The following is a 26,753-nucleotide window of genomic DNA, read 5'->3' as shown; positions in this document are numbered from 1 at the left end:
AAAGCATGGTGCATATAAATTTCGCATAACATTTCTTTGAATCTTCCCGCGATAAAATGATGTATTTGTCTGCTGTCGATACGTCTTGTTTATTTCTTTAGTTAATACTTTTTTTTTTTCTTTTCTTTTCTTTTTCTTTTTCGTTCGAGCATGATGTCATAGTTTTACACACGTTTCACGATAATACGGATCATAGAGTTACATATTTTTGTATATTTTTTAATTGCATAACATAAATTGTGACGTTTCATGACAAGCTGTAGAAAAATTATTTATCACACACACACGTGTATTTATATAATTTATTATATCTATATATTTTTATGTTTATATATAAATATATACAGTGTGAGTCATGAGATATTTACTCCTCCACTGTCAATTTAAGCAGTTAATTGTGGGTGACGAATATGTGGACTCGTCGAGACAACATTTTACTTTACAATTTAAATATACATTTTTTAAAAATATCATGAAACCTAACTGATTATATTTCAAATGCACTTTGCTATTGCAAATGACAATTATTGTTTTTCTATGACCATTATACTTTTCTATTACAGTTAACTGGTAAGATTCAAATAAATATATATTTTTGATGTATTATTATTATTCCATTATTATAGATAGAAGAGTAGAATTTGAAAATTTTCATAATTTATTTAACTTACAATAGATTCAGACTCGTCATGACAACATTTTACTTTACAATTTAAATATACATTTTTGAAAAATATCATGAAACCTAACTGATTAGATTTCAAATGCAGTTTGCTATTGCAAATGATAATTATTGTTTTTCTATAACGATTATACTTTTTTATTACAGTTAACTGGTAAGATTCAAATAAATATATATTTTTGATGTATTATTATTATTCTATTATTATAGATAGAGGGGTAGAATTTGAAAATTTTCATAATTTATTTAACTTACAATAGATTCAGACTCGTCATGACAACATTTTACTTTACAATTTAAATATACATTTTTGAAAAATATCATGAAACCTAACTGATTAGATTTCAAATGCAGTTTGCTATTGCAAATGATAATTATTGTTTTTCTATAACGATTATACTTTTTTATTACAGTTAACTGGTTAAGATTCAAATAAATATATATTTTTGATGTATTATTATTATTCTATTATTATAGATAGAGGGGTAGAATTTGAAAATTTTCATAATTTATTTAACTTACAATAGATTCAGACTCGTCATGACAACATTTTACTTTACAATTTAAATATACATTTTTGAAAAATATCATGAAACCTAACTGATTAGATTTCAAATGCAGTTTGCTATTGCAAATGATAATTATTGTTATTCTATGACCATTATACTTTTCTATTACAGTTAACTGGTAAGAATTAAATAAATATATATTTTTGATGTATTATTATTATTCTATTATTATAGATAGAAGAGTAGAATTTGAAAATTTTCATAATTTATTTAACTTACAATAGATTCAGACTCGTCATGACAACATTTTACTTTACAATTTAAATATACATTTTTGAAAAATATCATGAACCTAACTGATTATATTTCAAATGCAGTTTGCTATTGCAAATGACAATTATTGTTTTTCTATGACGATTATACTTTTCTATTACAGTTAACTGGTTAAGATTCAAATAAATATATATTTTTGATGTATTATTATTATTCTATTATTATAGATAGAGGGGTAGAATTTGAAAATTTTCATAATTTATTTAACTTACAATAGATTCAGACTCGTCATGACAACATTTTACTTTACAATTTAAATATACGTTTTTGAAAAATATCATGAAACCTAACTGATTATATTTCAAATGCAGTTTGCTATTGCAAATGATAATTATTGTTTTTCTATGACCATTATACTTTTTTATTACAGTTAACTGGTTAAGATTCAAATAAATATATATTTTTGATGTAATATTATTATTCTTATTATAGATAGAGGGGTAGAATTTGAAAATTTTCATAATTTATTTAACTTACAATAGATTCAGACTCGTCATGACAACATTTTACTTTACAATTTAAATATACGTTTTTGAAAAATATCATGAAACCTAACTGATTATATTTCAAATGCAGTTTGCTATTGCAAATGATAATTATTGTTTTTCTATGACCATTATACTTTTCTATTACAGTTAACTGGTTAAGATTCAAATAAATATATATTTTTGATGTATTATTATTATTCCATTATTATAGATAGAGGAGTAGAATTTGAAAATTTTCATAATTTATTTAACTTACAATAGATTCAGATTTCCCTCCCCCTTCCCATGCTGTAAACACACCCACCGAAATACACTGTATAAATTGACCGAAAATTATTCAGGAATATTTTATACATACTCTTAAATGTCCACGGTTTGTTTCACTGAAAATAATTTAAAATCACTTCCCCATACCCCAGTCTCTAAAAATAACCAAATGAACCACATTTTGTAGATTAAAATCTTCTGGGTATTTTATACATACATTATATATTCTCATTCTTTTATTTATTCACATATATATTATGTGTTATTCAAAACATAAAAGGGAGAGAAAGAAAAAAGAAAATAATTCATTATATTCCCCCCAGTAAAATGAAATGCTACGATTACTTGTTCACTTTGAAGTCGTTTCAAATTTGACACACTCCCTTGATTAACCGTGTCGCATGTCACGAGTATTAACACGCAAAACATAAAATATATCATCACGTCATCCTTGTATGCACACCCTTCCGTAAATGGCTATTCAAGGATTTTAATATGTTTCACAGGATCGTAAAACATTCGTATATCATCGATATTGGTATCACTTTACCAGCAATCATAATCGTTGTATTTATTTATTTATTTATTTAATAATATTTTATTGACCCTAGAGCCTAGGCTCCTCCCTAAAGGCCATTAATTACAGTGTAGTACAATGTAATGTATAGATAAAACAAAATTTTATTCAATTTTTCAGAAATTATTCAGTTTCTTTAATACAAGGATTCTTTTCTATTTTCTTTCTACGTATATAAAATAAAAGATAAAATATAATAGAAAACACAAGTTGCAAAGAGAAATAGGAACAAAACTTTCTGATAGAACATAATAATTCAACTTCTAACATTTTCAACTTATAGAAAGAAAGATAACAGATGTTCATTCTATTTTTCTATTATTCTTTCTTTTTCATTTAATTTTTAATACAATTTTCATTGATATAATTGGAAAAAAATATAATAGATTAAATAAGATGTGATTGTCTATAGAAAATTGATTATTAAAGGTTAAATATTGGTCAATTATTAGCTGTTACATCGAATCAAAAAAGAATACATATTTAACGAAGGAAGAGTTCACGAACGGTCATAGGAAAGCGATAGTACTGGCCACACACACAACACACACACACATATACACACATACACTGTTATTCTAGAAATGATCGATCGTATCATAGATAAATAGATACGGGTATATTATCCATTGAGCAACGCACCACAATATATGTATTTACATATATGTTATCTACTTGTAACTACAAACACCTTTGTTATGCTAGGTATACAGGTATTACGTTGGTAAGCCAGGTATTAACACAAATTTTGATAAAGTTATCGCACAAAAAAAATGACACAGCAATGAAAGAATTTGTAGGAAAGACACACCCACGAGTGCCCAAAAATATTTGAGGCCAATGCCACGATCAAAATGATATTTTTAATCTTGTTTTTCGAAAAGAATTCTACGATCAAACACAAACGCGAGATAGAATTCATATTATTTAAACTTGTTTACGGTTAACTCGTTGTAATCAAGTTTGGCTTATTAGATTATCTTCAGATTCAATAAGAATAGAAAGTAACGAGTATTTAATACGTTGATGGATGTATAATAAAAGTTGGATTATGTACAGGGTGGTCTGAAAAATTACTTCATCGAGAAAAGAAAAATAATAAAATAATTTAAAAAATATAATAAATAAATAAGTAATAAAAAAATCCAATATCAAATGAATTTTGTCGATTAGTGTTGTTACAAAAAAAAATATGAACCCACGACACTGCTATTACAAAATTGATTTATATTTTTCAATTCGATAAAACTCCTTTTGAAATACCCTGTACGTGCACGTATTTAATCTTTTCACTTTTGTCGATATATTAATCAATAATTATTATCACAACTCGAGTACTTCTTACCGCGTGATTTCTCTCTCACTTGAATAACTTTGAAACGCGTATAGTTTTTCTCTTTGAAGTATTTTTTACTCGATCACAAGTCGTCTCTAAAAATGATGATGATACTTTTCGTCGTTATTTTTAAATAGTTTCTACGAGAAAAATTATCGAGTTTATAATCGATATCATTAAACTTGTTCTAGATTAATTAATAAGACGTAATTATAAAGTTTTATCTTATCGAATCATTCTCCTCGATTATGAACAAAATCAGGGTAAGCAAGCATGATTGGTTAAAAAGTATTTCATTTGTTCATTGATGAAATTTGGATATCGTATTGCACAAATAAATGCACAAATAAATGCACAAATAAATGCATAAATAAATGTACAAATAAATGCACAAATAAATGCACAAATAAATGCACAAATAAATACACAAATAAATGCACAAATAAATGCATAAATAAATGCACAAATAAATGCATAAATAAATGCACAAATAAATGCACAAATAAATGTACAAATAAATGTACAAATAAATACACAAATAAATGCACAAATAAATGCACAAATAAATGTACATAATCTCTTAACTTTTATCGAATATTATTAATCATTACGAAGAAGTTAGTTTGTCTCTCGGTGCGTGCTTTTTCATCTTCATGGTATTTTTAAATCCCGTAGGTAATCCTCGAATCAATTATTTCGTGTTCGTAGGGTAAAAGAAAAGTCGTCGGCACACCTCCCGATGGGACGACGAACCCCCTAGTTTTCTTTCTCTGTAATTGCTTCGTAATTAAATTGGGTGTGCCACTTTTTTTCGTCCTTTTTCGTAGAAGGAGACCTTTACGAAAAGCGTAGTATAGAATACGGACGAATGATTTTTATCATTACTGAACGTCTACAGAAAACAAAAAGAAAAAGAAAAAAGAAAAAGAAAATGAAAGAGAAAGAAGAACAAACAAAAAGAAGAGAAAAAAAAATCATTACTAGGAAGGAAACGTCGTCTATTACGATTCGCCTACGCAAATAGAAAGTATCCACCTATCTGCAAATGAAGATTCGAAATCTAAATAAAACCGTGAGCGAGAACGAGTGAATGAGTGAGTTTGTGCTGATTTTTTATCCGTGGGAGTAGGAGGAGGGGGAGGAATATCTATGACGAAGTCAGGAAACGGCTTCTTTTTCCCGTCACGTGTATTCACCATGCATTAATGTTACACCGAGTATTATCATTGAACGCAAACATTGTACAAAATAAAAATAATATCTAACCAATCATTTCCTAGGCTTTTAAGATAATTTGTGTTTAAAACCATGTGCCATGTGGTTTGAAACAAATCGATTACTCGAAACGAAACTCTTATCTCATTGGCAGTGAAACTAACAAATATATGAGTAACTTATATGTATATTAGAGTACACATATAAGTTGGTTTTAAAAAGCTTCGCAACTTTTACGTCTGGCCTTTCGAATGCTAATTTAGGTTTATTCCCTTATCATACAAAATTATGACCACCTTTTCGTTAAGGGCAATCTTTTAAAGCGTCAGCACTGCGTCTCTTGGTAAAACAAGGTTAAAGGCATTCGACTGCAGCAGTGTCGTATCGATTGTAGTAAGAGAGAAATAAAATGAAAGAGAGAGAGTGAGAGAGAGAATGAGGGGGAGGGAAGAAAGCTGACGAGCTCACATCTCAATGACTACTTGAATCATTTTGCCAAAGGTTGAATTTTCCCTGACCGATTTCTCTGTGCATTTTATGTTTCAGGGTGAAGGACCAAACGTGTGGATCGAGTCATGACGAATTATTGGTTCAATGTCATCCTTTTCAGGGTTTTCCTTCCGGCCATATTAGCAGGATGTAAGTTGAATTATTTAATTAATTAATTAATTAATTAATTGTGATTAGAACATTTCAATGAAATAAATAAATGAAAGGAATTTTGTTTGACTTCTGCACGTTCGATTTCATTTCCTATCGAACAGTGGGGAAAAATAGTGCAATGATTTTTATTATTCGAACAATGATAGATAGGAGAGGCACATGTTTTCGATGACATCATGCTATAGGAATAGATTTGATGGTAGACTAATGACCTTAGATCGTGCGAACTTTGTTAAAGGTGTCTCTTTCTATATATTACGAGTAAAACACATTCTATTCTTTTTATTTTTTTTTTTTGCTAACGTCATAATCGGAAATAGAAACTAGAAGTCAATTTAGTAATATCTGAAACGTATTTTCTTTTGTTTCTGTAATTTACAATATTGAATTTCCTATTACGATTAGAAATAAAGGTTTTGACTAGTGCGCTTTTAAGTGGTTTACCTAAAATTAGACGACCCAAGTTTTCGTTTCCGTATTTCGTTCGTAGACGTTGTCACGAATTGTGAATTGTTCAATTTCTTCTTTAGTTTGATATAATAATCGAGATAATTTCGTATAATTTATAAAAAATATATATAGATATAATTAAAAAAATCAAATAAGTTTAGGTGTAAGCTTTGAATCAACGAATAATCGAGCTTCGAATGATGTCTATAGAAATTATGGTTTTATCCGAGTTAAAAGAAATGAAATGATAAAACGTAGAATGACGAAAAAAAATCTGTCGAATAAACGCGTGACCTCATTACGCACGAGTTTCGTGATCCTCCATTCATCGAGGTCTGCTTTGACCTTTAACTTTGTCGGCAAGATAAATTATTATACCAATCGAGAAATAAAACTTGTTAATAATTTCTTTTACATTTTTTTTGTTTTCCTTATACTTATAATATCTATTTATATATTTTCTTTTTTCCTAGTAGAATTTTTTTGACAAAATAATAAAAATTAATTAAAATCATTATTTTTAATGAATAAAATATAATATTACGTATTATAACACGGTATAAGGTATCGAATATCGAAATCTAACGAAACGTATAATTCGATATAACAGTGCAGTGTCCGAATTATTCCTAGTCACACATAGTTGGCACATTTACAAAATCCATTATCACCAAACACGTGTGTCTGTCTATTTCACGTTTTATAATAAACCACAATTCTAAACAATCTATCTATAATAATATTTTAAGATTAATATATAGATTTTTCGAACACATTTTAAATGTATTCTATCATAGTTATTAGTACGAGAAGTTATCTTTCGCGATTCGTCATACTAATTAGTATTCTATATCTAAACTCAACTCACAAGGCTTATGTTAGTCATATGCATACATTGCTATAATCTTTTCAATGTACCGAACAAAGTACTCGTTTAACTAAGCCACTTTTTAATTAGATAAAAATAACACGTTCCTAATTTTGAAATCAAATTGTTTAATTACTGAGATAACTTCGTCATATCTTTTAAATATTTTATACAAAAAAATACGATTTGTTTAGATTTGTGACATCATCATCATCATCATCATAATCATCTCATACCATTTGAAAGCTAATATAATTTGAAATGATTATATTTAAGGTACAATATGGCGGCCGGTAGGATTGTCCCTGGTATATTTGGGACTGGCATTATATTCGCCGGTAGTCCCAACACCCACAAACAAAACGATGTCCGGTCATACCGGGCTTTACTTAAAGGCAACCATCTGTTTGTGCTTCCTAGTTGCCATAACTCAGCTTACGTTTCACATAGTTTTATTAGCAATGCCACCGTACGGCTATTTTCTTCAAGACTGTACGTATAACACGTAAAACAATTGTATACTTTAAATGAATTAAATTTAAAAAAAAAGGATAATGACATTGTGACAGGTCAATTCATGGAAGAACTGTTCAGACACATAGGTTTAGTAAAACTAGATAACGCATCGGTATGGGAAGTGTTTTATTGGCTTACACCTGAATTAATACTGTTACCCATAACCATAGTTATATACGTAATATGTCGTTTCTTAACGCAAAATAAACGAAACGAAGAAGAGGAGGATGTATCCATTCAAAGAACTAATGATTCTGCCAAAAAACCCGAAGACAGGACTACGAAGGTAAATGTCAAATTGGCTTGTAACGTTCGCTACCACGTGTCACATGTGTGATACACCAAGTTTGTTTCGAGAATCCAGTTTCACGTGTTTGTTACTTTGCTGTCTGGTTATTTTTATTTCATGTATCCATATATATAATATTAATATAATATATTAATAATATATATGATATTTAGGGGTAGAATACTTTGTTATATTAATATAATATTTACTTGACACATCGCATCAAATAATTCTAAATATATTATATATATATATAGTTCAATATTATATATTTTAATTAATTAATATTATATATATGATATTTAGGGGTAGAATACATTGTTATATTAATATAATATTTACTTGACGCATTGCATCAAATAATTCTAAATATATTATATATATCTATATAGTTCACACACAATATTATATATTTTAATTAATTAAAATATTATATATGATATTTAGGGGTAGAATACTTATATTAATATAATATTTACTTGACACATTGCATCAAATAATTCTAAATATATTATATATCTATAGTCTAATATTATATATTCAATTAATTAATATTATATATATAATATTTAGGAGTAGAAAACTTTGTTATATTAATATAATATTTACTTGACGCATTGCATCAAATAATTCTAAATATATTATATATCTATATAGTTCACACACAATATTATATATTTAATTAATTAAAATATTATATATATGATATTTAGGTGTAGAATACTTTGTTATATTAATATAATATTTACTTGACACATTGCATCAAATAATTCTAAATATATTATATATATCTATATAGTTCACACACAATATTATATATTTTAATTAATTAATATTATATATATGATATTTAGGGGTAGAATACTTTGTTATATTAATATAATATTTACTTGACACATTGCATCAAATAATTTCAAATATATTATATATATCTATAGTCTAATATTATATATTTTAATTAATATTATATATATGATATATTTAGGAGTAGAATACTTATATTAATATAATATTTACTTGACACACTGCATCAAATAATTTCAAATATATTATATATATCTATAGTCTAATATTATATATTTTAATTAATTAATATTATATATATGATATTTAGGAGTAGAAAACTTTGTTATATTAATATAATATTTACTTGACACACTGCATCAAATAATTTCAAATATATTATATATATCTATAGTCTAATATTATATATTTTAATAATTTAATATTATATATATGATATTTAGGGGTATAATACTTTGTTATATTAATATAATATTTACTTGACGCATTGCATCAAATAATTATAAATATTATATATATCTATATAGTTCACACACAATATTATATATTTTAATTAATTAATATTATATATATGATATTTAGGGTAGAATAGTTATATTAATATAATATTTACATGACACATTGCATCAAATAATTGCAAGAAAACTAATATCTATCTAAAGATGATTTTATTAGTCAATGTTAAAACCGTGGTAGCGAACGCGTTAATAAAACTCATAATAAAATGTTAATCGATTGAAAAATTCATCATACAGATAATCAACTTTCTTGGTCGTATCGGCACGTACGTAGTTCTTGCTTCTTTGTGCTGTACCGCATCCTTAAAACCATCGGTCGAAGGTGCATTCTACTTTCTGGTATTTCTTGGTGCTGCCACGTGGTGGGCTTGCAATAAGGAATTAAGAAAAGGTTTTGCAATTCTATGCAAAATCGTTATGGTCGTGGTGATCGTTCATATTGTAGCCCTGCTCAGTTATCAGAATCAATGGCCTCAAGAATTCATACCTGTCAATAGCACGTGGTCTCGTTATTTTGCATTGACTGCTATTTATCGTACTAATTGTACCCGACCAAATTACGTGGAGTATGCAGACGATACCGATTGGCTACCTTACGGATACGCATTGAGATTATTCTGGCTCTACTACGTTTTGGCTCTGCAATCACAATTTCTCAGTAAAAAACCAGTAAGTCATTATAATAATTAACACAACGTTCTCAATAATTGCCAACAGGTTTTGTTCCACAATTAAGATTTCATTAATCAAGAGTGTGATTATGATAATTTTTTACTTTATCAGTTTGGATTCTATTTTAATGGGGGTGTGTGGGGGTTGGAGGGGACATTTGTGTAGTTTCGATGTTATACTTAATTTTGAAGCGAAACCTAAAGGCTTCGATTTCAAATATTATTATCGAAGGCTATATATTATATATTTATTTATAACGATCAACTTAATGATAAAACGATAGTGTACAATATTGTCAAATAACATTACATATGCTTGAGCAATTTCGACTAACAAAATAACAAATCTATCGGAGACGCATTAACGAATTCGGTTTAACATCGATGTCTGGTATTCTTAATTAGCTTTTTCATGGACAGTGAATATGATTGTTTAAATAATACATTAGATGTCTGTTGCATCAGACATATTTAATCTATTACGAATACAAAAAAAAAAGTAATTAATAACTTTGTTATACGACACACTTATACAAATTTTTTGTAAGCAAAAAAAAAAGTATTATCGTTATGTTAAAGTAAAAGAAAAAAATATTGCGATAAGTTTATTAATAAAGTAAGTCAGTTCGTTTGAAAAAAAAAGAAATCAGAATGTGCAGTCAATAACAGATAATGACACGAGACGAGTGTTCGTAGCAATTTTTTTTTTAAATCGTTTGTTTGTTTCCTACTTTTAAAACCGATAAGTAGCTTTTACTAACGAAGCTTTGCAGGCAAAGAAAGTGGCACGATTAAGCGGTAAGCTCGAGAACTTGGACACGCCATTGTCCAGGCATGTTTCGATTCGACGAAGAACACCGTCCCAAAGATGGCAATCCGCACGACGGAAGGCTCGCGTAAGGAATTTTCCTGCATGAGCCAAAGCTATTTAACTTCCGTACCCTAAATAAGCCTAAATATCTACGTGTTCAATATACGAATGTGTAGCATGATTGTGACATTGATTTTATTATTTTTAATCGTGGAAAAATCATTTTTTCACGATTTGAGATATCATTATGCTTCGCGATAAAAAAATACTTTATTTATTTATTTATTTATATTATTTATTATTTTACTGCTTGTAACGAAAATGCAACAATTATTTTATTTTTATTCAGTTAATGAGAGACCGTCGCATTTTGCGGAAAAAAAATTGGACTCTGTGTGTATATTTTGATTCAAACGATCATCGTCATGGTTGTTGTTCGCTAAATGGTTCGGTCTCTTTTGAAAACATTTCGAATTTTGATTTGCTGTGGCCTTACAGATTTATGGTTGTTCCTTAACGCTGAGCAAAATACACTTTTCCGTTTGGATGCTGCTATGTTTAGTTTGCCATTGTTTTAGAGGCCGATCGTTGATGATACATCGATGATACTTCCCAACGAGAGGACACCCGTACGTATATCGTTCAAATATGCACGAGTATTTTTAAATAATTATTTATTTTTTAATCTTCCAATTTTCCCCTATATTATCGTTTACATAATGTACGTATATATATAAATGTTACGAAAAAAAATTCTTCTTGCCCGATATTTTCTCTACGTAATCGTTTTTATTCTTCTTATTAACACATTGGTGTAAACACTTCACTTCACTTATTTCATGTGATGATTCTCTGCACGCAGATATTTAACCCAATAATAATTTTGCTTTATATATCGACATTCATTCAAACACAATTACAAATATATATAAACAATATTTTATATATTAGCACATTGATAAATTGATTTAATTTAATATATTGTATATTTATCGAGTATAAATAATTAATGAATGCTCATTACATATAATAGAACATAGAATTATACGTTTGTTAGTTGATGCGTTTTGGATCTGGAAGAACAGGACTTCTGCAAGATTCCACCGGCAGCGTTATCATACAAGATGGTCATCAAGATGACAATATTCAATTACAAAATCTTGACGATGGTTCGTTACTTTTCATTTCAATATTTTACGCAATCTATCATCGTTATTTATAATAATAATAATAATAATAATTAATTATACAGGTGTACCTGGAGATAGTCCTGGAATTTTGGAACATATCATTATGGCTGTCTACTCGATATTTCAATTGATAATTAATTCTTCTTATCTCGCTACGAATATTATAATGATGGTAAATTAATAGATCAAATATTTATTAATACTATTGTATAATATATTTATTTAAAAAATATAATATATTTTTTTTTATTATTGTATAATACTATTGTATAATAATTGTATATTTAATTATACTATTGTATAATTTCATTATAATTCTTTATAATTTGATATCTCTTATTTTTTCTTATTCAGACCTGGAGTATAATGTATCACAGTTGGACAACCTTCGCACTTTTACTTTGGGCTTTGATTCTATGGATGGTATCTAATAAGCGTGCTTCGATGATGAAATGTTCACCCTTCATCGTCTTTTATTCGACCCTTTTGTTACTTGGGCAATACGTTTACAGTATGGATTTGACTGAAGAAGAATTGCCGACTGTGGTTAATGGTATTAAAATATCTGAAATAGGATTCAGTAAAGCACAAGAACTCAGCCGTTGGCATTTGATTGTTAAGGTATATTCAAAAGAAAATAAATGAAGAAAAATTTGTAATTTTCTAATAGGTAATATAATAGTAACAGATTCATTTAAACTTTAGTGTTCGTTCATGTTGATATTTTGGATTACTATGAGACAATATACAGCAGAATGGAAACAACAGAGACAGTTGTCAACTTTGAGAGACATTGTCGCGCCTTTACACGTCTCAGTTTCTACAGCCACAACAGCGATGAATCACGAAGTACCAGAAGTTAAAAGCAAATTTATGAAAGACGTTGGTATCATATTAAAACAACTCTTGACGAAATTCTGGATCGCCGTTGTAGCTATTACACTCTTCATTTGTGGTATTACCGGTGAACGAATGACAGTTTTCAGGATCATTTACATGTCCTTATTCCTTTTCTTCGTAATTACATTCCAGGTGATTCAAATATTTTATATATCCTATATCACACATTTATATATCTATATACATGAACATATACACATATGGGGTATCTCAAAACTTGTTTTTTATCTTCAAAAGTTGTTTTTTTTTATCGTGAATAATCAATTTGTTAATTTATCAGATGTCCTGGTCAATATGGAGAAAAATAATGTATACTTTTTGGATAACTGTAATTGGTTATTCCATAATCATGTTAATCCTTGTATATACCTATCAATTTCAAAATTTCCCGACATATTGGAATTATTTGGGTATAAACGAACAATTGTAAGTATTCGTATTTATTTTTCGCAAGCCATTACCATATAATTTTTATTGTTATTTATTATAATTATTATTTTTGTTTATAGACAAATGGACATTGGTTTGGAAATATATGAAACCAAGGATCTGTTTGTAAGACTACTGACACCAACATTTTTCGTTATCATCACGGTACTTCAGATGCACTATTTTCATAATGACTTCTTACAAGCAACGACTATCGATAAACTCGGGTTTGTAATAAAACCTATGTTAATTTATTCCAAATCTTTTCAGTATTCAAAAATAATAATACAATTGATTACTTTTTTAGACCAGAAAGTGCTTTTAGGCGAACGAGTCTCGGACATAGCCCTAGTTTGAACATTTCTATGACTTCACCTACAGATATTATTCTTGGAGAAGAGGAAACATCAAATATGTATACTTTAAAACAACTCAAACGTAAGTTAATGTATATTCATTGATAAATGATTACGCAAAAGAAAAGATACAACACATTAAAACGTTACCATGTATTTTTTACAGGAATGTCAAGACTGGAAAGAATTGAACTTATACGAAATTTAATGAATCATTTAGTTCATATCTACAATTATAGTTGGTTATTCCTTGAGATTCACATGCAAAAAATCATTTTTATTTCTCTAATTCTTTTATGTGTCAATGATGTAAGTTAAACGCATGCTATATATGCTTATTATTTTATCGCGTATAAAATAATTCATTATTTTTATTTTCAGGTGTGTGCAATAAATTTCCTGTTTGTCCTTGCTGTAGTGATAGTAATTAATTTCAATAGAAACATACAAATTATGTCGATCAACGTTATAGCTGCCGTCATTGCACTTTTAATGGTAACGAAAATGTTGTATCAAATAAAATATATTAATCACAATAATTGGAACGTAAATTGCACAGTAAGTAAATTATAATCAATATAGTATCAAATGATTATTTATTATAATTCATTTTGGTAGCATTATTGCTAAATAGATTGAATTATTCGCTTACAGAGAGGATTTAACGAAAGTTCAGAAAAATATGTTGGCAATGAAACCGTATATAACATCGCAGAATGGTTTGGTATTAAAAAAGGTGAACCAGGACATCTTGCAGAATTGTTGAAGGGATACATTGGTATTGTTACAGTAACGACTTTAAGAAAAATAATTCGAATTCGACAGTGGTTTCATCGAAGTGCTAAAGGGGAATCTTTGGAAACTCCTCAAGTCATGTTTCCAAATATTGGCAGAGTTGACGCGGACAGGGGTATACCAGAATGTTTAAAGTTCCTCTTTAATTATGGATTTTATAAATTCGGCCTTGAGATGTGCCTTATCGGAATTGTTACTCTTATTGGCATGAGACTCGACTTTTACTCCGTTCTTTATGGTTGTTGGCTTCTATTGTTCTTCCCATTGAAGAGGAAAACCGTTTCTAGGATATGGCCGTTCTTTAAAACGTTTGCTATAGTATTATTGCCTATACAATATGCTTTGGTAGTAGCACCGCCTACGTGGCTTTGCATAGGTAATATACTTTGAAGAACAATTGTTTTATGATTGAATTCTACACACTTATCGATTTAACATAATATATTATTTTTATTTACCTGTTTTATGTAGAATATCCTTGGAATCGTTCGGAAATGTTACAAAGATTGCAAGAATGGATGTATTTTCCAGATCCGGATTATCCGCCAAATCCGAAAAAATTAATCTGTAGGTATAGATTCGTATTGTTATAATAAAATCGTAATATTTGAATATAACGTTATATTCGTGATTATCCGTAACTTTTTTTTTATTGTTTAGGTGACTTTTTATTACTAATGATGATCGTTCGACAGAGCCTTGTCTTCAGTATTGAACAAAGAAGCATAATATCCGGTCGAGAGTTCATAGCGGGTCATAACTTTTCTGTTTTCCAGAACATGGATAATCCGAATTTTATGAATCCTGTTAAAGACTACGTCTCTCATATACACTCTTGGTTAGATGTATTTAAACGGGGCGTTATGATGAGTCTCATGTGGATCACTCTTTCTATTATGTTCTTAGCTGGAACCAAAAGAACTAATTTATTTTCTCTCGGTTATCTTATCGGTGCCTTTGTATTCCTATGGCAGGGTAGCGATTTCTATTTGAGACCAGTTAAAACAATACTCAAATGGTGGAATATGTTACTCGGTTATAACATCATTGTCATCTTTTCTAAATCTTTACTTCAAGGTGTTGGCTGTGTCTTGATACACGAGGTAACATTCTTTATTATATCGTTTATTTGTTACTTTTCAAAAATGATTTTCAAGAATCGAGTAATAATGGCGAAGAATTTTTTAGCTGCAAAATTCTGCCTGCTGGCTAGTCCAATTACTGGGTATTGCCTGTCTTAAAAAATTCCACAGCTCAACGAGCGATATAGGAAACGTCGGTGAGATTTGTCAAGTACCCAGAGAGGATATCGGCATGGTTTGGGATGGATTATGTTTCGGCTTTCTTTTGATGCAAAAACGTCTCTTCAAAAGTTATTATTTCTTCCACATCGTGGATGAAACAAAGGCAATGAGTATATTAGCGTCGCGAGGAGCTGAACTTCTTGAAGAGTTGCATCAGAAACGCATAAGGATCCAAGATAACGTGGAAAAGACTGTTCTACAGAAACTCAAACACAAGATGGACAAGATCAAAGCTAATCAGAGAAAAATTCAAGGACCGTCATATAGAGAACCTCAAACCCATAAAATAGGTAAGAAAATGTTTCTTTATTATAGGCAATGATTATTAACATTTAAATACGTTCTAATAATAGGATGATGAATAATAGGATTAATTAGATTAATTAATTCGTTTGAATATATCGAAAGAGAACGGTACGACGTTAAAATTATATTATACAATATTATTATAAATTCGTTGTAAGGAAATGACACATTTCAGAAGAGGCAAGAGTCAAAATCAACTATAATTCAGCTATAATTCAGCTTGACAAGAATAATAATATTAATTAGAAATCCCTTTTGTCGACCTTACCGAAAGCATTTCCGTGTAATAGTTTCGAAGAATTCAATTTCATTCCCTCGAAAAACCAATGTTGTCCTTTCATTTCCATTCGAAGCCAATGCAGATTTATATTCTAGTGAGCCGAGCACGTGAAACGCACATTAAATTCGCACCTTAATCCGAAGTATCTTTATTTAATGCAAACAAAAAGGGGAAGCACCTTTGGCGAGGTCTTCCAGCGTGAGTTCGTGCGTTTCATCGGGTCATACTCCACCTCAAGGTTATCAGACGCCAATTGACGAGGACAATGATGAACCACCTCCGTTGACGCCAAGAGCTGCGTCGCTTTTGCAAGCTCCAACACCGAATTCGGCGATCATGACAGTGAGCCTCGAGGCTTACCTCGAGCCCACTCGTATATCGTTTGGTTCTCCGCCGAGTAGCGAGCTGAATCCACGTGGGCCTTCACCTGACGAAACTTTCCCAGTGTTCTCTCCTCCGCCCTACGATCAACCTCTTCAAGATCGCTCGTTGACTTCCTCGACGAGACATCATCGACGTCAATCCAGTTTCATCGGCCCACCCTGGATGAACGGATTGCAGACACCGAGGCAGTCCATTGTCTCAACAGCCTCTCGTTCCCCGCACTCTCATCACACATGTAACGACACTCCAGGAAACAACGTCCTCGTCGTCGTCAGTCTGCTACGATGTGTCCTGTACATAAGCTTCCACGCTCTAGCACTTCTTAGTTCTTCTTATCCATCACCACTTCTAATACCTCAGACCATTTCTTCTTCTCTACATTATTTTCTACTTTCGTTGCATCCTGTAAAATAATGTGACTGTTAGGACAATGCGATCGGTAAACAGTTATCCGATTAAAAACAAAACTCTACCTTTAGGAAAGAAAATTGCATTCAGCCAATGGATGATATATATTCGATTTACATAGAATTTCATTGGGTGTTACTTGTACAATAATTGCTGCATGAATTGCGATTCCAAAACCGATTCATAGTGTGACAACTCTGTGTGTCATTTTCGTAGGATGCATTTTTAGTAGTAGTATCATTTAGAGATCACCGATCGACGAGTAGATTTATTTATTTGTTCATTTATTTATTTATTTATTTATTTATCTCTTCATCGTTATAATATTAAATATTTATTTTGTTCATCTTTTCTTTTGTTTTTTTTTTTCTTTTTTCTTAACGAACGAGATTTAAAATTGTCACAAGGGTAGAAAAGACCCTATGTCAAGAATTTTTACATCACTTTTTTCATCAATTTTATTTATCTGTGTTTTGTTAGATACTCTTTATCCAGGGACTCGGCCGTTGTACAGAGTTCGCGCTCCAAAGACCAACAGAGAGGGTAAATTAATAATTTTTACAGCTTAACTCTGGGCTTTATTTCCGGCTTAACCGATGTCCTTCTCTGATTTAACCACATTAAATTATTACAGGCAGTACTTGTATAACTTGTACATATAACAGCTTTATCTAACTGATGTCGCTAATTATTGTGATTACATTAATAATTAATTGTACGATTAATTCTGTACATTATATATGTTACTGTCTATGTAAGAATATTAACGAACAAAATATGAATAATTCAAATTAATTGTATCGTAAAATATTATATTTGTATCAAAGCAAATCAGATACAATTTGAAAATATTATATCAATGTAAATATATATATTATGTAAATGTGATATTTCTTAAATAATTATTACTACAGAAAAAAAAAAGAGAAAAACATTGAACAACTAATTTCGACAAAAATTGATGATCTGATTTGTTTTAAACTATAAGTAGCTTCCGTTATTATTTGCTTAATCTAGAAATTTAAGAAATATTCGTACCGAATGCATGGCTTTAATTTCTTTTAAGCTAGTATCAAGGTAGTAGTATAACAGTAATAATTGTTATATTTTTGTAATCAGCCATCAGGTCAGGTGACTATTACATGTTCGACGACTTGGACGACGACGATGTAACCGATATTGTAGCCGATGCCGAGGCAGAACGAAAGGAAGATGAAAATCGTCGTGAACAAGAAATAACTGGTAGAAGAATGACAGTAGCTGAGGTACATTATTTCAAATTCAAGTTTAAATGATAATTTGGATTGAGGAAAGATTTTACTAACTTTTTTTTTTCTTTTTCCCATTTTGTTTATACGTCCAAAGGCTACGATTTGCTGAAAAAAATAATGAAATATAATAATCATCGTTGAGCTTGACACCATATAAGAAAAAGAAAAAAGGATCAAATCTTTATCAAATATAAAAATTTTCTAACGACATTAAAAAAAAAGAAACGTCATCAGCAAACTCGTAGCTTGACTATTTGCGTTTTTACCTGCCCAATTGCGTAACTACATACATACATTTTATTATTACATGTACGCATACGTTTTCATGTTTTCCCCTATTTGATTATCCCCCTGCCCCCCATACATACACACATGCGTACGCCTGATACATCTAAAAAAAGAAAAAAGAACAATACGACCCCCGACACACACGATAATTAAAAAGTGTATTTATGCTCTCCTTCTTCTTCTTCTTCTTCTTCTTCTTTTTTTCACTTTGAGCTTATTCTTGGGGAAAGAAAGAGAGAAAGGAAATAGAAAAACAAAAACAAACCAAAAAATATATATAAAAAAAAATAAAGAAAAGAAAAAGGGAAAGAAAATGACGCGTAAGTGTGGTGTCCTTGCAGCTGATGGATACGCTGATTAAGACAGACATTGAGATAGCGACCCACGTTGCCATGTATGGAGGAACGAAAAAGGATGCGTTGAGACTTCGCCGTAGGAGCGTACCGTTGACGCGGAAGAAATCGTCCATGTCCTATCTGAGTGCGCGATCCGAGACCGAGACTGCCGTGGCAACCGACGTGAGATCCCCTTTACAAAAAAAAAAAAAAAAAGAAAAAAAAAAAAAACAACAATTACGTATAATTAAAAAAAAATTAAAAAAAAAACAGAAAAAAAATTCTATGAAAAAAAGAAAGACTGCATGACTACTTCTCTGCTCTAACTCTTCTCTTCCTTTTCGTTGTACATATATAATATATATATATATATATTTTCTTTTGTTTTTGTTTTTTTTTTTTTAATAATCCTAATTGTGAGCCACAATTCTTGCCTTCATCGCCGCAGCCGCTGCAGCCGCAAATTCCTCCTGTTTTTCGCCATTACTGTATCGCCACTGACCGCTGACTATATATATATCTTATTTTGTTTTTATAATTATTTCCAATAATATGTGGAATTAATAAAAACTCTCTGTCGCTTTTCTTTTTTTTTGTTTTCATGGCAAATTTCTTTATCTCTTTAATTATACGCGATTCACTTCGTAAAGATTTGAACGTACGCCCCAGGCAGTCTTTTTAAAGCTCGCGACAGCACGAAATACAAATTAGCTTATAATCTATTATACGCTTCAGTCTGCAATGCTCTATTTATCCTGTTATACACATACTTACACACCTATGTCTTCTTTCAGTATAATAATCTGTGTACTACTTCATTTTCTCTTATTTATAGCCAAATGTTGGATCGTAATTTGAAAAGCTAGCTTAATATATATATATATATGTTAGATTATATTATAATTGCAATATAGGATTGTTTGACTAAAACTAAATACAGTTTTAACACCAACATTTTAACAGTAGATATATATATATATAAAATATAATTCTTTGTAAAATCCGACGATCGCTTTCTTTCCACCAGGTATATTTTTTTCTCATGCGCTTTAATCAGCTTAATCAAAATGATGGGATTAATTAAGGTGTATATCCTACCTACGTGTGCTCTTATTTGTATTACATCGATTACTATATCGTCTTCCGTAATTATTTTCTCAATGTTCGTAGATATAATTTATAGCGAGGCTCTTCTCATCGCTGATATATATATATTTTATATCATATGTAAAAAAAAAAAAAAGAAAACGCTCGATATTATATTGCGCTTACTATCTTTATTTATTGTTTTTTACAGTCTAGGGCCTGCAATCACAAAGCTTTTTGTTATTTAACAATAATCGTTAATAACGAATATTCAACGTCTATATTTTTGCTGGATTTTGTAAACGATCAATTCCATCAATTTGGACAAATTTGATACAATAGACTATTAAGTATTTATGCCCATTAGTATGAAAGTAATCTGAGTCATATATCTCTTGTGTTTCAAGATATTCAAAGGATTACATTTGAACATTAAATGAATTCTATATAATATTGTAATAACGAACACTATCATTCATTGGTTCATTTTTGAAAATGAATTTATATTTAATTTAAAATAATGTGATGTGAAATAATAAATTCATTAGTTTTTAAATTTGGATTTAGATCACTTTCATAATTATAGGCACATTTATCTTTAAATATTTATCCTTAATAATAAAATATTAATTTAATCCTAAAAATTGATCGTATGATCGTTTTCAATATCACTATACATATCTATATATAAACTATACATTTACATAGGAGATTAATTTTTGATATTTATTTTGAAAATATCAGGGTGCCGATCGTGCGAGTCTTACATCGGCCGAAATTGAGTCGGAAGAAAAAGAATTAGCAGCTGTGGATTTAGCAAAAACACCACCACTTTCCGACGATGAACGTGCTGAAGAAAAGACGGAGGAAAAGAGTACCGAAGATGAGGAAGAAAAAAAAGTTTCCATTTCTACATATTTCCAATTCTTATGGGTAATGGTGAATAGTACTCTGATCTCAATGACCAAGTATCTCAATCGATTTTCTCGAGATTATAGATACATCCGTAAGGTTTTAGCAAAAGAAAAGAAAATATTAAAGGTATGTTGTATTGCATTAATATTCAGTGGTGGTTCGTAGCTTTGAAATAAATCATTAGAGTATTTCAACTTTTCAAATATATTGAGACAATACAAATACAGTGTATACGAGCCGCCTCTGTTAATATTTTATAATAATATATACATTACTTACTTTTTTATTCTAAATAAAATAACGTTTGTTTTTAACATTAACAGGGGAAACCAGATTTCAAAATGGGTTTCAGATTAGGAATTAATCAAATGTGGCAACCGATACCATTGGTACAGGAAAAGTAAGAATACATTTCTATTGTTAAATTTTGCTATTTACCGTATTCGTGTAGGTATAGAAATATTTTAGATATGTATACGTACAGAAATATTACGCTATTTCACGCTACTGTATGTATTTCAAATTCGATTTGATTTAAATGTCCTCGGAAAGTACCCCTTCTTCTTGTTCTTCTTGTTCTTCTTCTAGTTCTTGGCTTCTTAAAGAGTATGTTTGTAGATTAGTGACATAGTTCGACGGTAAATAAAAGGATGATTATTCAAATTTAGTAGTTTAGAAAATCGTTAAAAATATAGTAGTATTAAAGATTAGTAATATACAGTATTGGTATTTGTATGAACTAAGTTGTAGCTCTTTTTTTGTTATTTTCTTCTTTGCTCTTGAATATATTGTATATGAATGTAAAATGTAGAAGCTAGTAGTAAATGTGCTCGCTCTGACAGATCATCAACTAATGAAGATACAGAAGGAACTTCTGATCCTGGTGAGGGTCCTAGTCAGCAACGTTCTCAAGTCGAAAGGTAAGTGCTTTGATATTCAATCAAGATTTTGTAGAGTAGTATAGAAATGTAATTAATAGAATCCCTTAATCCTATATACCACCACAGGAGATGTTCCTTTTCAAAAATATATTATGTTAATTTATTTACAATATATTGTCTTTTGACTAATAGGGAATCATTGACCCGGTTTCAACAACACAATAACCAAAATGCTATATCCAAATTGACCCTCCCAACGTAAGTTTAATCCTTACATTCTATCCTATCCTTAACACTCCTAATATTGTCCTAAAAAATATGTGTTATTAGATCTATTAGATAATCTAATCTAAAATAAACGTAGAAAGAGTGGTGTTATTTCTGCTAGGAAGGAAAGCACGCTGACAGTACCTCATATTCGAATCCTGGCCCCAAGTTTGGAGCGAGGATTGGACAAGTCCTCCTCCAGGTATCGAGATTGTGTTGTATATTTTCATTGAATGCATTACTTGCATAGTAGTGATAAATTTTTATACACTATTGCACGCATTTATCAGCACAATATTCACATTCAGCATTTAATCACAACTATTTGTCTACGTTTTATATGCCAATATTTCATATACAATTTTATGGTTTTCGTTGATGTATCCTGTTGGAACAACGAACAAATTGTATTTTAAAAGCAGATTTATTATATACATTTATTATTGTTTGGTACATATATATATATATTTTCTACGAATCATATCAATTTATTAGTTAGCCCAATTTTACAGCTTTCGTCTTTAACGTTCTCGAGCTAAGCTTTAAATCTGCTTTTAATATATTGATGATTTGCAGAAAATAACAAAAGGCCCATATATTTACTTTCTGCAAATTTCTATTAAAATATAATGTCTAATTTGAAGTCAAATCTAATTCGAATATTTTCTCTACGCAGCACGATTTTCTCGCAAATGTCACAAATCCAAGTCGAAGAAGAGGTTGCAGAATTATCCGAATTTGATCAACCACCGATAATTCAATTGGCAGCGTCAATATGGTTTGGAATTTTGGCACATTCAAGCTTGTTGTGTTATTTTATGGTATTTCTTCATCAAATTAAAAATGCCTCTGTTATCTCTACACCATTACCTCTGATGGTGTTTTGTTGGGGTTCTCTAACGATCCCCCGACCTTCGAAAACATTTTGGGTGACTTTAATCGCTTATACTGAGGTAAGAATTTCTACAAAGTATCAAATTTGCATATTAATCATTTATTCAATAAATTTCACGCTTATTATAGGCAATCGTCATTATGAAATGCATTTTCCAATTGGATTTCATTCCTTGGAATCAAATAGCAACGTCTAATCATCCACTTTTCGGACCAAGAATCATTGGCGTTGAAAGACAACCAAATTACGCCCTATGGGATTTGTTGTTATTGCTTATGGTTTTCTTCCATAGGTACTCTTACTTTCTTTTCTATAAAATATATATAATACATAAGGAATACTCATAATTTCATGAAGAACATTGAAATTAATGTTTAAATTATAAATATTCGAATGTAGATTAATGCTCAAATCATTGGGCCAGTGGACTACACCATCGATAAAACCAAGAAAGATCATTCCTTCTCAAATGACAGTGGTTACGTCTAGAATTGCTGATCCTTCTTCTGGAGACGGCCAAACAGAAGAAACAATAACGCATCCTTGGCAGCAAGGAACTACAGAGTATGTCGATTTTAATAATTAAATCGATAAATCAAATTTTCTCTATTTCTTTCCTGTTGTTTATTCGAATTGGTAATGTTTGTTCATATAGATCACATATTGATATTAAAACACCAAAAGGTAGAAACTTAAGTATTAAGGTAGCAACTGATTCGCAAAATAGCGCACCAACGTTAGATGAAAATGAGAAGCTAGTAATTGTTCAAAGTGAAGAAGTGCATCCTCACAGTGAAAACATTTCAACTGCCATGAATATGACGTGAGTTAGCTTTGTAAAAGGATCAGAGATACAACAAATAATTCGATCGATTTAAGCTAGATTCATGAAAATAATTTCAGGGTTAATAAATATCTTGAACCTACAAAGGAATTCTTTACTAGAATTCTTAGTCCTGTTGGCAAAGAGAAGACAAATGTCTATGCATACATGTTCCTTTGTGATTTCTTTAATTTCATTCTATTAATTTTTGGATTTTCTGCATTTGGTGTAAGTGATATAATTCTTTTTTTAATAACGTTTCCTAATTTCGTCAGTCATATCAATTTGTTTTCTACAGACACAACAAGGCGATGGAGGAGTGACAGCTTATTTGCAAGAAAACCGAGTGCCAATGCCTTTCCTATTGATGTTATTACTTCAATTCGCGTTGATAGTTATCGATAGAGCTTTATTTTTGAGAAAATCCATTGTCGGAAAATTAATCTTTCAATATTTTCTGATATTTGGAGTTCACATGTGGATGTTCTTCATATTACCGAGTGTTACAGAAAGGTAATATATATATATATATATCTAGTAATCAAGATGTTATTCCATATAATCTGTTGGAAATGTTTTTAATACTATTGTATCATCTTTTTAATATTGCAGACAATTTAATGACCGACTACCGCCACAGATCTGGTACATGATGAAGTGCTTTTATCTGTTACTTGCAGCATATCAATTGCGCCAAGGATATCCAACCCGCATACTTGGAAATTTCTTATGCAAAAAATACAGTATTGTAAATTACGTCTTATTCAAAGGGTGAATATATATTTTTTTTTAATTCCATTTTCTTTTTCATACAATGATCTAATGAAATCTTATTATTTCCATACAGATTCATGTTAGTTCCATTCTTATTTGAATTACGAGCTGTCATGGATTGGATTTGGACTGATACTTCAATGACAATAATGGACTGGTTCAAAATGGAAGATATTTTTGCCAGTATTTATCAAATCAAGGTATTTCCTAAATGCATCATAAATCAAAGATGATAAAACTTGTTTAGACAATTTAACACTAACACTTTATTGAATTGTAGTGCATGCGTGGAGTGGAAACAGATTTTCCACAACCACGAGGAGAAAAAAAGAAACAAATGAGCAAATATCTCGTTGGTGGAGGTGCACTTTGTGTTATAATAGGTCTTATATGGTTCCCATTACTATTGTTCGCTCTTGGCGGAACAGTTGGAGTATCGAATTTACCTTATGAAGTATCAATGAAGATTGGTATAGGACCATACGAACCAATTTATTCTATGACTGCTCAGACCAGTTCAATCACTGAATACAGTGAAGAAGAATTTAAAAATCTTACTGATTTGTATACACGAGATAAAGAAGCTGTTACCTTCCTAGAAAATTATTTTAATACAGATGTAGCAGTTATTAAACTTTGGGGTTTCTCCAGAAAATTATGGGACATTTCACCTCCCGACAAAGAAAAGTTCGTTCTCGATTAAATTTATTCCATTTCTCATTTTATCTTTTATTTATTTAAGTTTAAAATCACAATCAATAAGGATTTTTCAAAGGTTTATTATATTAAGGCTTTTTTTTTCATAGATTAATGATGGAACTAAAATCTGACGCAGACGTTTTTGTTCATATTGAGTGGACAGTTTGTAGAAAAACGAATGTGAAAGATTCGACTGGTATATCAACTAGTCATCGTGATGTACCATTACCAGCATTTATAAATGGAGAATTTAATCCAACGAGAAAGACATTAGCAGACATGTTGTCTGTAGACAGTGTAAATTCGTCTAACGCTACAATAATCATACCATTTTCATTTCCAAAATTCCTCAAAGTTACTAGTAGAGCTACCGATTACGTACCACAATTGATGAAATTACCAAGCTCACAATGTAAGATTTATTATAAATAGATGTCATATCAATTCAAAGTATTTCCAAGTATAATACAAATGATTAATTAAATAAATCAATTTCAGCATTTACTTATAAAGAAGAAGATAGTACGCCTACCGATGATTATCTATTTAGAAATATTAGTCTTCAATTATCTACTGACCGACAATGTTGTGCACATCAGCAATGGTGGATCGTACAAGAAGTTTGCGACGATCGTTTTTATTTGGACTTGTTACAAAATATACCATTGAATAATTGCAAATATATCATGATGTTTCTGTTCAATGATAAAGCATTCCCAGAAGGATTGAGCTTCATCAGTGGGTTTGGGTAAGGCAAAATGATAAGACAAAAAATATAATTGTAAATATATTAAATGATCATGGTATGTTCTCATAATCTTTTAATAATTTTTATTTCGTTTCCATCAGAATATTAGGCTTGTATACTACTGCTGTAATTGTGATAAGTCAAATGATGCGCAAAATAGTAAGCGACATGGCACCAAAGATAATGTTTGATGATCTGCCATATGTCGACAGAATTCTTCGATTATGTTTAGATATATATTTGGTACGCGAAAGTGGTGACTTATGTTTGGAGGAAGATTTGTTTGCAAAACTTATATTCTTGTATAGATCTCCAGAAACGCTTATCAGGTTAAAATCTATTATAAGATTGAATTTAATTAAAATACATGTCCAATGTATAGTCTTTTGTACTTGTAATCTTATATAATTAATTACTTTATA

At 30.0% G+C, this 26,753-nt stretch overlaps 1 protein-coding gene across 9 annotated transcripts in view; it reads left to right on the top strand.

Moving 5' to 3' along the window:
• Positions 1 to 26,753, top strand: part of LOC122518621 (piezo-type mechanosensitive ion channel component) — a 29,070-nt gene that overhangs the window by 1,322 nt on the left and 995 nt on the right. The window contains exons 2-39 of one of the 9 annotated variants that reach the window (XM_043637660.1): positions 5,954 to 6,046; positions 7,665 to 7,880; positions 7,958 to 8,190; positions 9,753 to 10,184; positions 10,960 to 11,082; positions 11,576 to 11,626; positions 12,055 to 12,166; positions 12,250 to 12,359; positions 12,542 to 12,808; positions 12,893 to 13,219; positions 13,368 to 13,513; positions 13,597 to 13,743; positions 13,824 to 13,954; positions 14,039 to 14,181; positions 14,254 to 14,430; positions 14,527 to 15,043; positions 15,139 to 15,234; positions 15,328 to 15,770; positions 15,856 to 16,261; positions 17,830 to 17,892; positions 18,469 to 18,614; positions 19,250 to 19,426; positions 21,074 to 21,370; positions 21,568 to 21,644; positions 22,087 to 22,164; positions 22,514 to 22,594; positions 23,069 to 23,345; positions 23,416 to 23,579; positions 23,687 to 23,851; positions 23,943 to 24,110; positions 24,191 to 24,338; positions 24,409 to 24,623; positions 24,723 to 24,881; positions 24,958 to 25,084; positions 25,165 to 25,571; positions 25,691 to 25,995; positions 26,082 to 26,331; positions 26,433 to 26,660. In XM_043637660.1, the coding sequence (XP_043493595.1) occupies positions 5,983 to 6,046; positions 7,665 to 7,880; positions 7,958 to 8,190; positions 9,753 to 10,184; positions 10,960 to 11,082; positions 11,576 to 11,626; positions 12,055 to 12,166; positions 12,250 to 12,359; positions 12,542 to 12,808; positions 12,893 to 13,219; positions 13,368 to 13,513; positions 13,597 to 13,743; positions 13,824 to 13,954; positions 14,039 to 14,181; positions 14,254 to 14,430; positions 14,527 to 15,043; positions 15,139 to 15,234; positions 15,328 to 15,770; positions 15,856 to 16,261; positions 17,830 to 17,892; positions 18,469 to 18,614; positions 19,250 to 19,426; positions 21,074 to 21,370; positions 21,568 to 21,644; positions 22,087 to 22,164; positions 22,514 to 22,594; positions 23,069 to 23,345; positions 23,416 to 23,579; positions 23,687 to 23,851; positions 23,943 to 24,110; positions 24,191 to 24,338; positions 24,409 to 24,623; positions 24,723 to 24,881; positions 24,958 to 25,084; positions 25,165 to 25,571; positions 25,691 to 25,995; positions 26,082 to 26,331; positions 26,433 to 26,660 (7,673 nt within the window). In that variant the 5' untranslated portion in view covers positions 5,954 to 5,982. The remainder of the gene's footprint in view (positions 1 to 5,953; positions 6,047 to 7,664; positions 7,881 to 7,957; positions 8,191 to 9,752; positions 10,185 to 10,959; positions 11,083 to 11,575; positions 11,627 to 12,054; positions 12,167 to 12,249; positions 12,360 to 12,541; positions 12,809 to 12,892; positions 13,220 to 13,367; positions 13,514 to 13,596; positions 13,744 to 13,823; positions 13,955 to 14,038; positions 14,182 to 14,253; positions 14,431 to 14,526; positions 15,044 to 15,138; positions 15,235 to 15,327; positions 15,771 to 15,855; positions 16,262 to 17,829; positions 17,893 to 18,468; positions 18,615 to 19,249; positions 19,427 to 21,073; positions 21,371 to 21,567; positions 21,645 to 22,086; positions 22,165 to 22,513; positions 22,595 to 23,068; positions 23,346 to 23,415; positions 23,580 to 23,686; positions 23,852 to 23,942; positions 24,111 to 24,190; positions 24,339 to 24,408; positions 24,624 to 24,722; positions 24,882 to 24,957; positions 25,085 to 25,164; positions 25,572 to 25,690; positions 25,996 to 26,081; positions 26,332 to 26,432; positions 26,661 to 26,753) is intronic. The other 8 variants (XM_043637664.1, XM_043637661.1, XM_043637662.1 and 5 more) reach the window with 8 other exon arrangements.

This window comes from Polistes fuscatus, unplaced genomic scaffold (assembly GCF_010416935.1).
Source record: "Polistes fuscatus isolate 324 unplaced genomic scaffold, CU_Pfus_HIC Scaffold25, whole genome shotgun sequence".
Classification (NCBI taxonomy): domain Eukaryota; kingdom Metazoa; phylum Arthropoda; class Insecta; order Hymenoptera; family Vespidae; genus Polistes; species Polistes fuscatus.
Note: the sequence above shows the minus strand (reverse complement) of the source record. Positions and strands in the feature narration are given on the sequence as shown.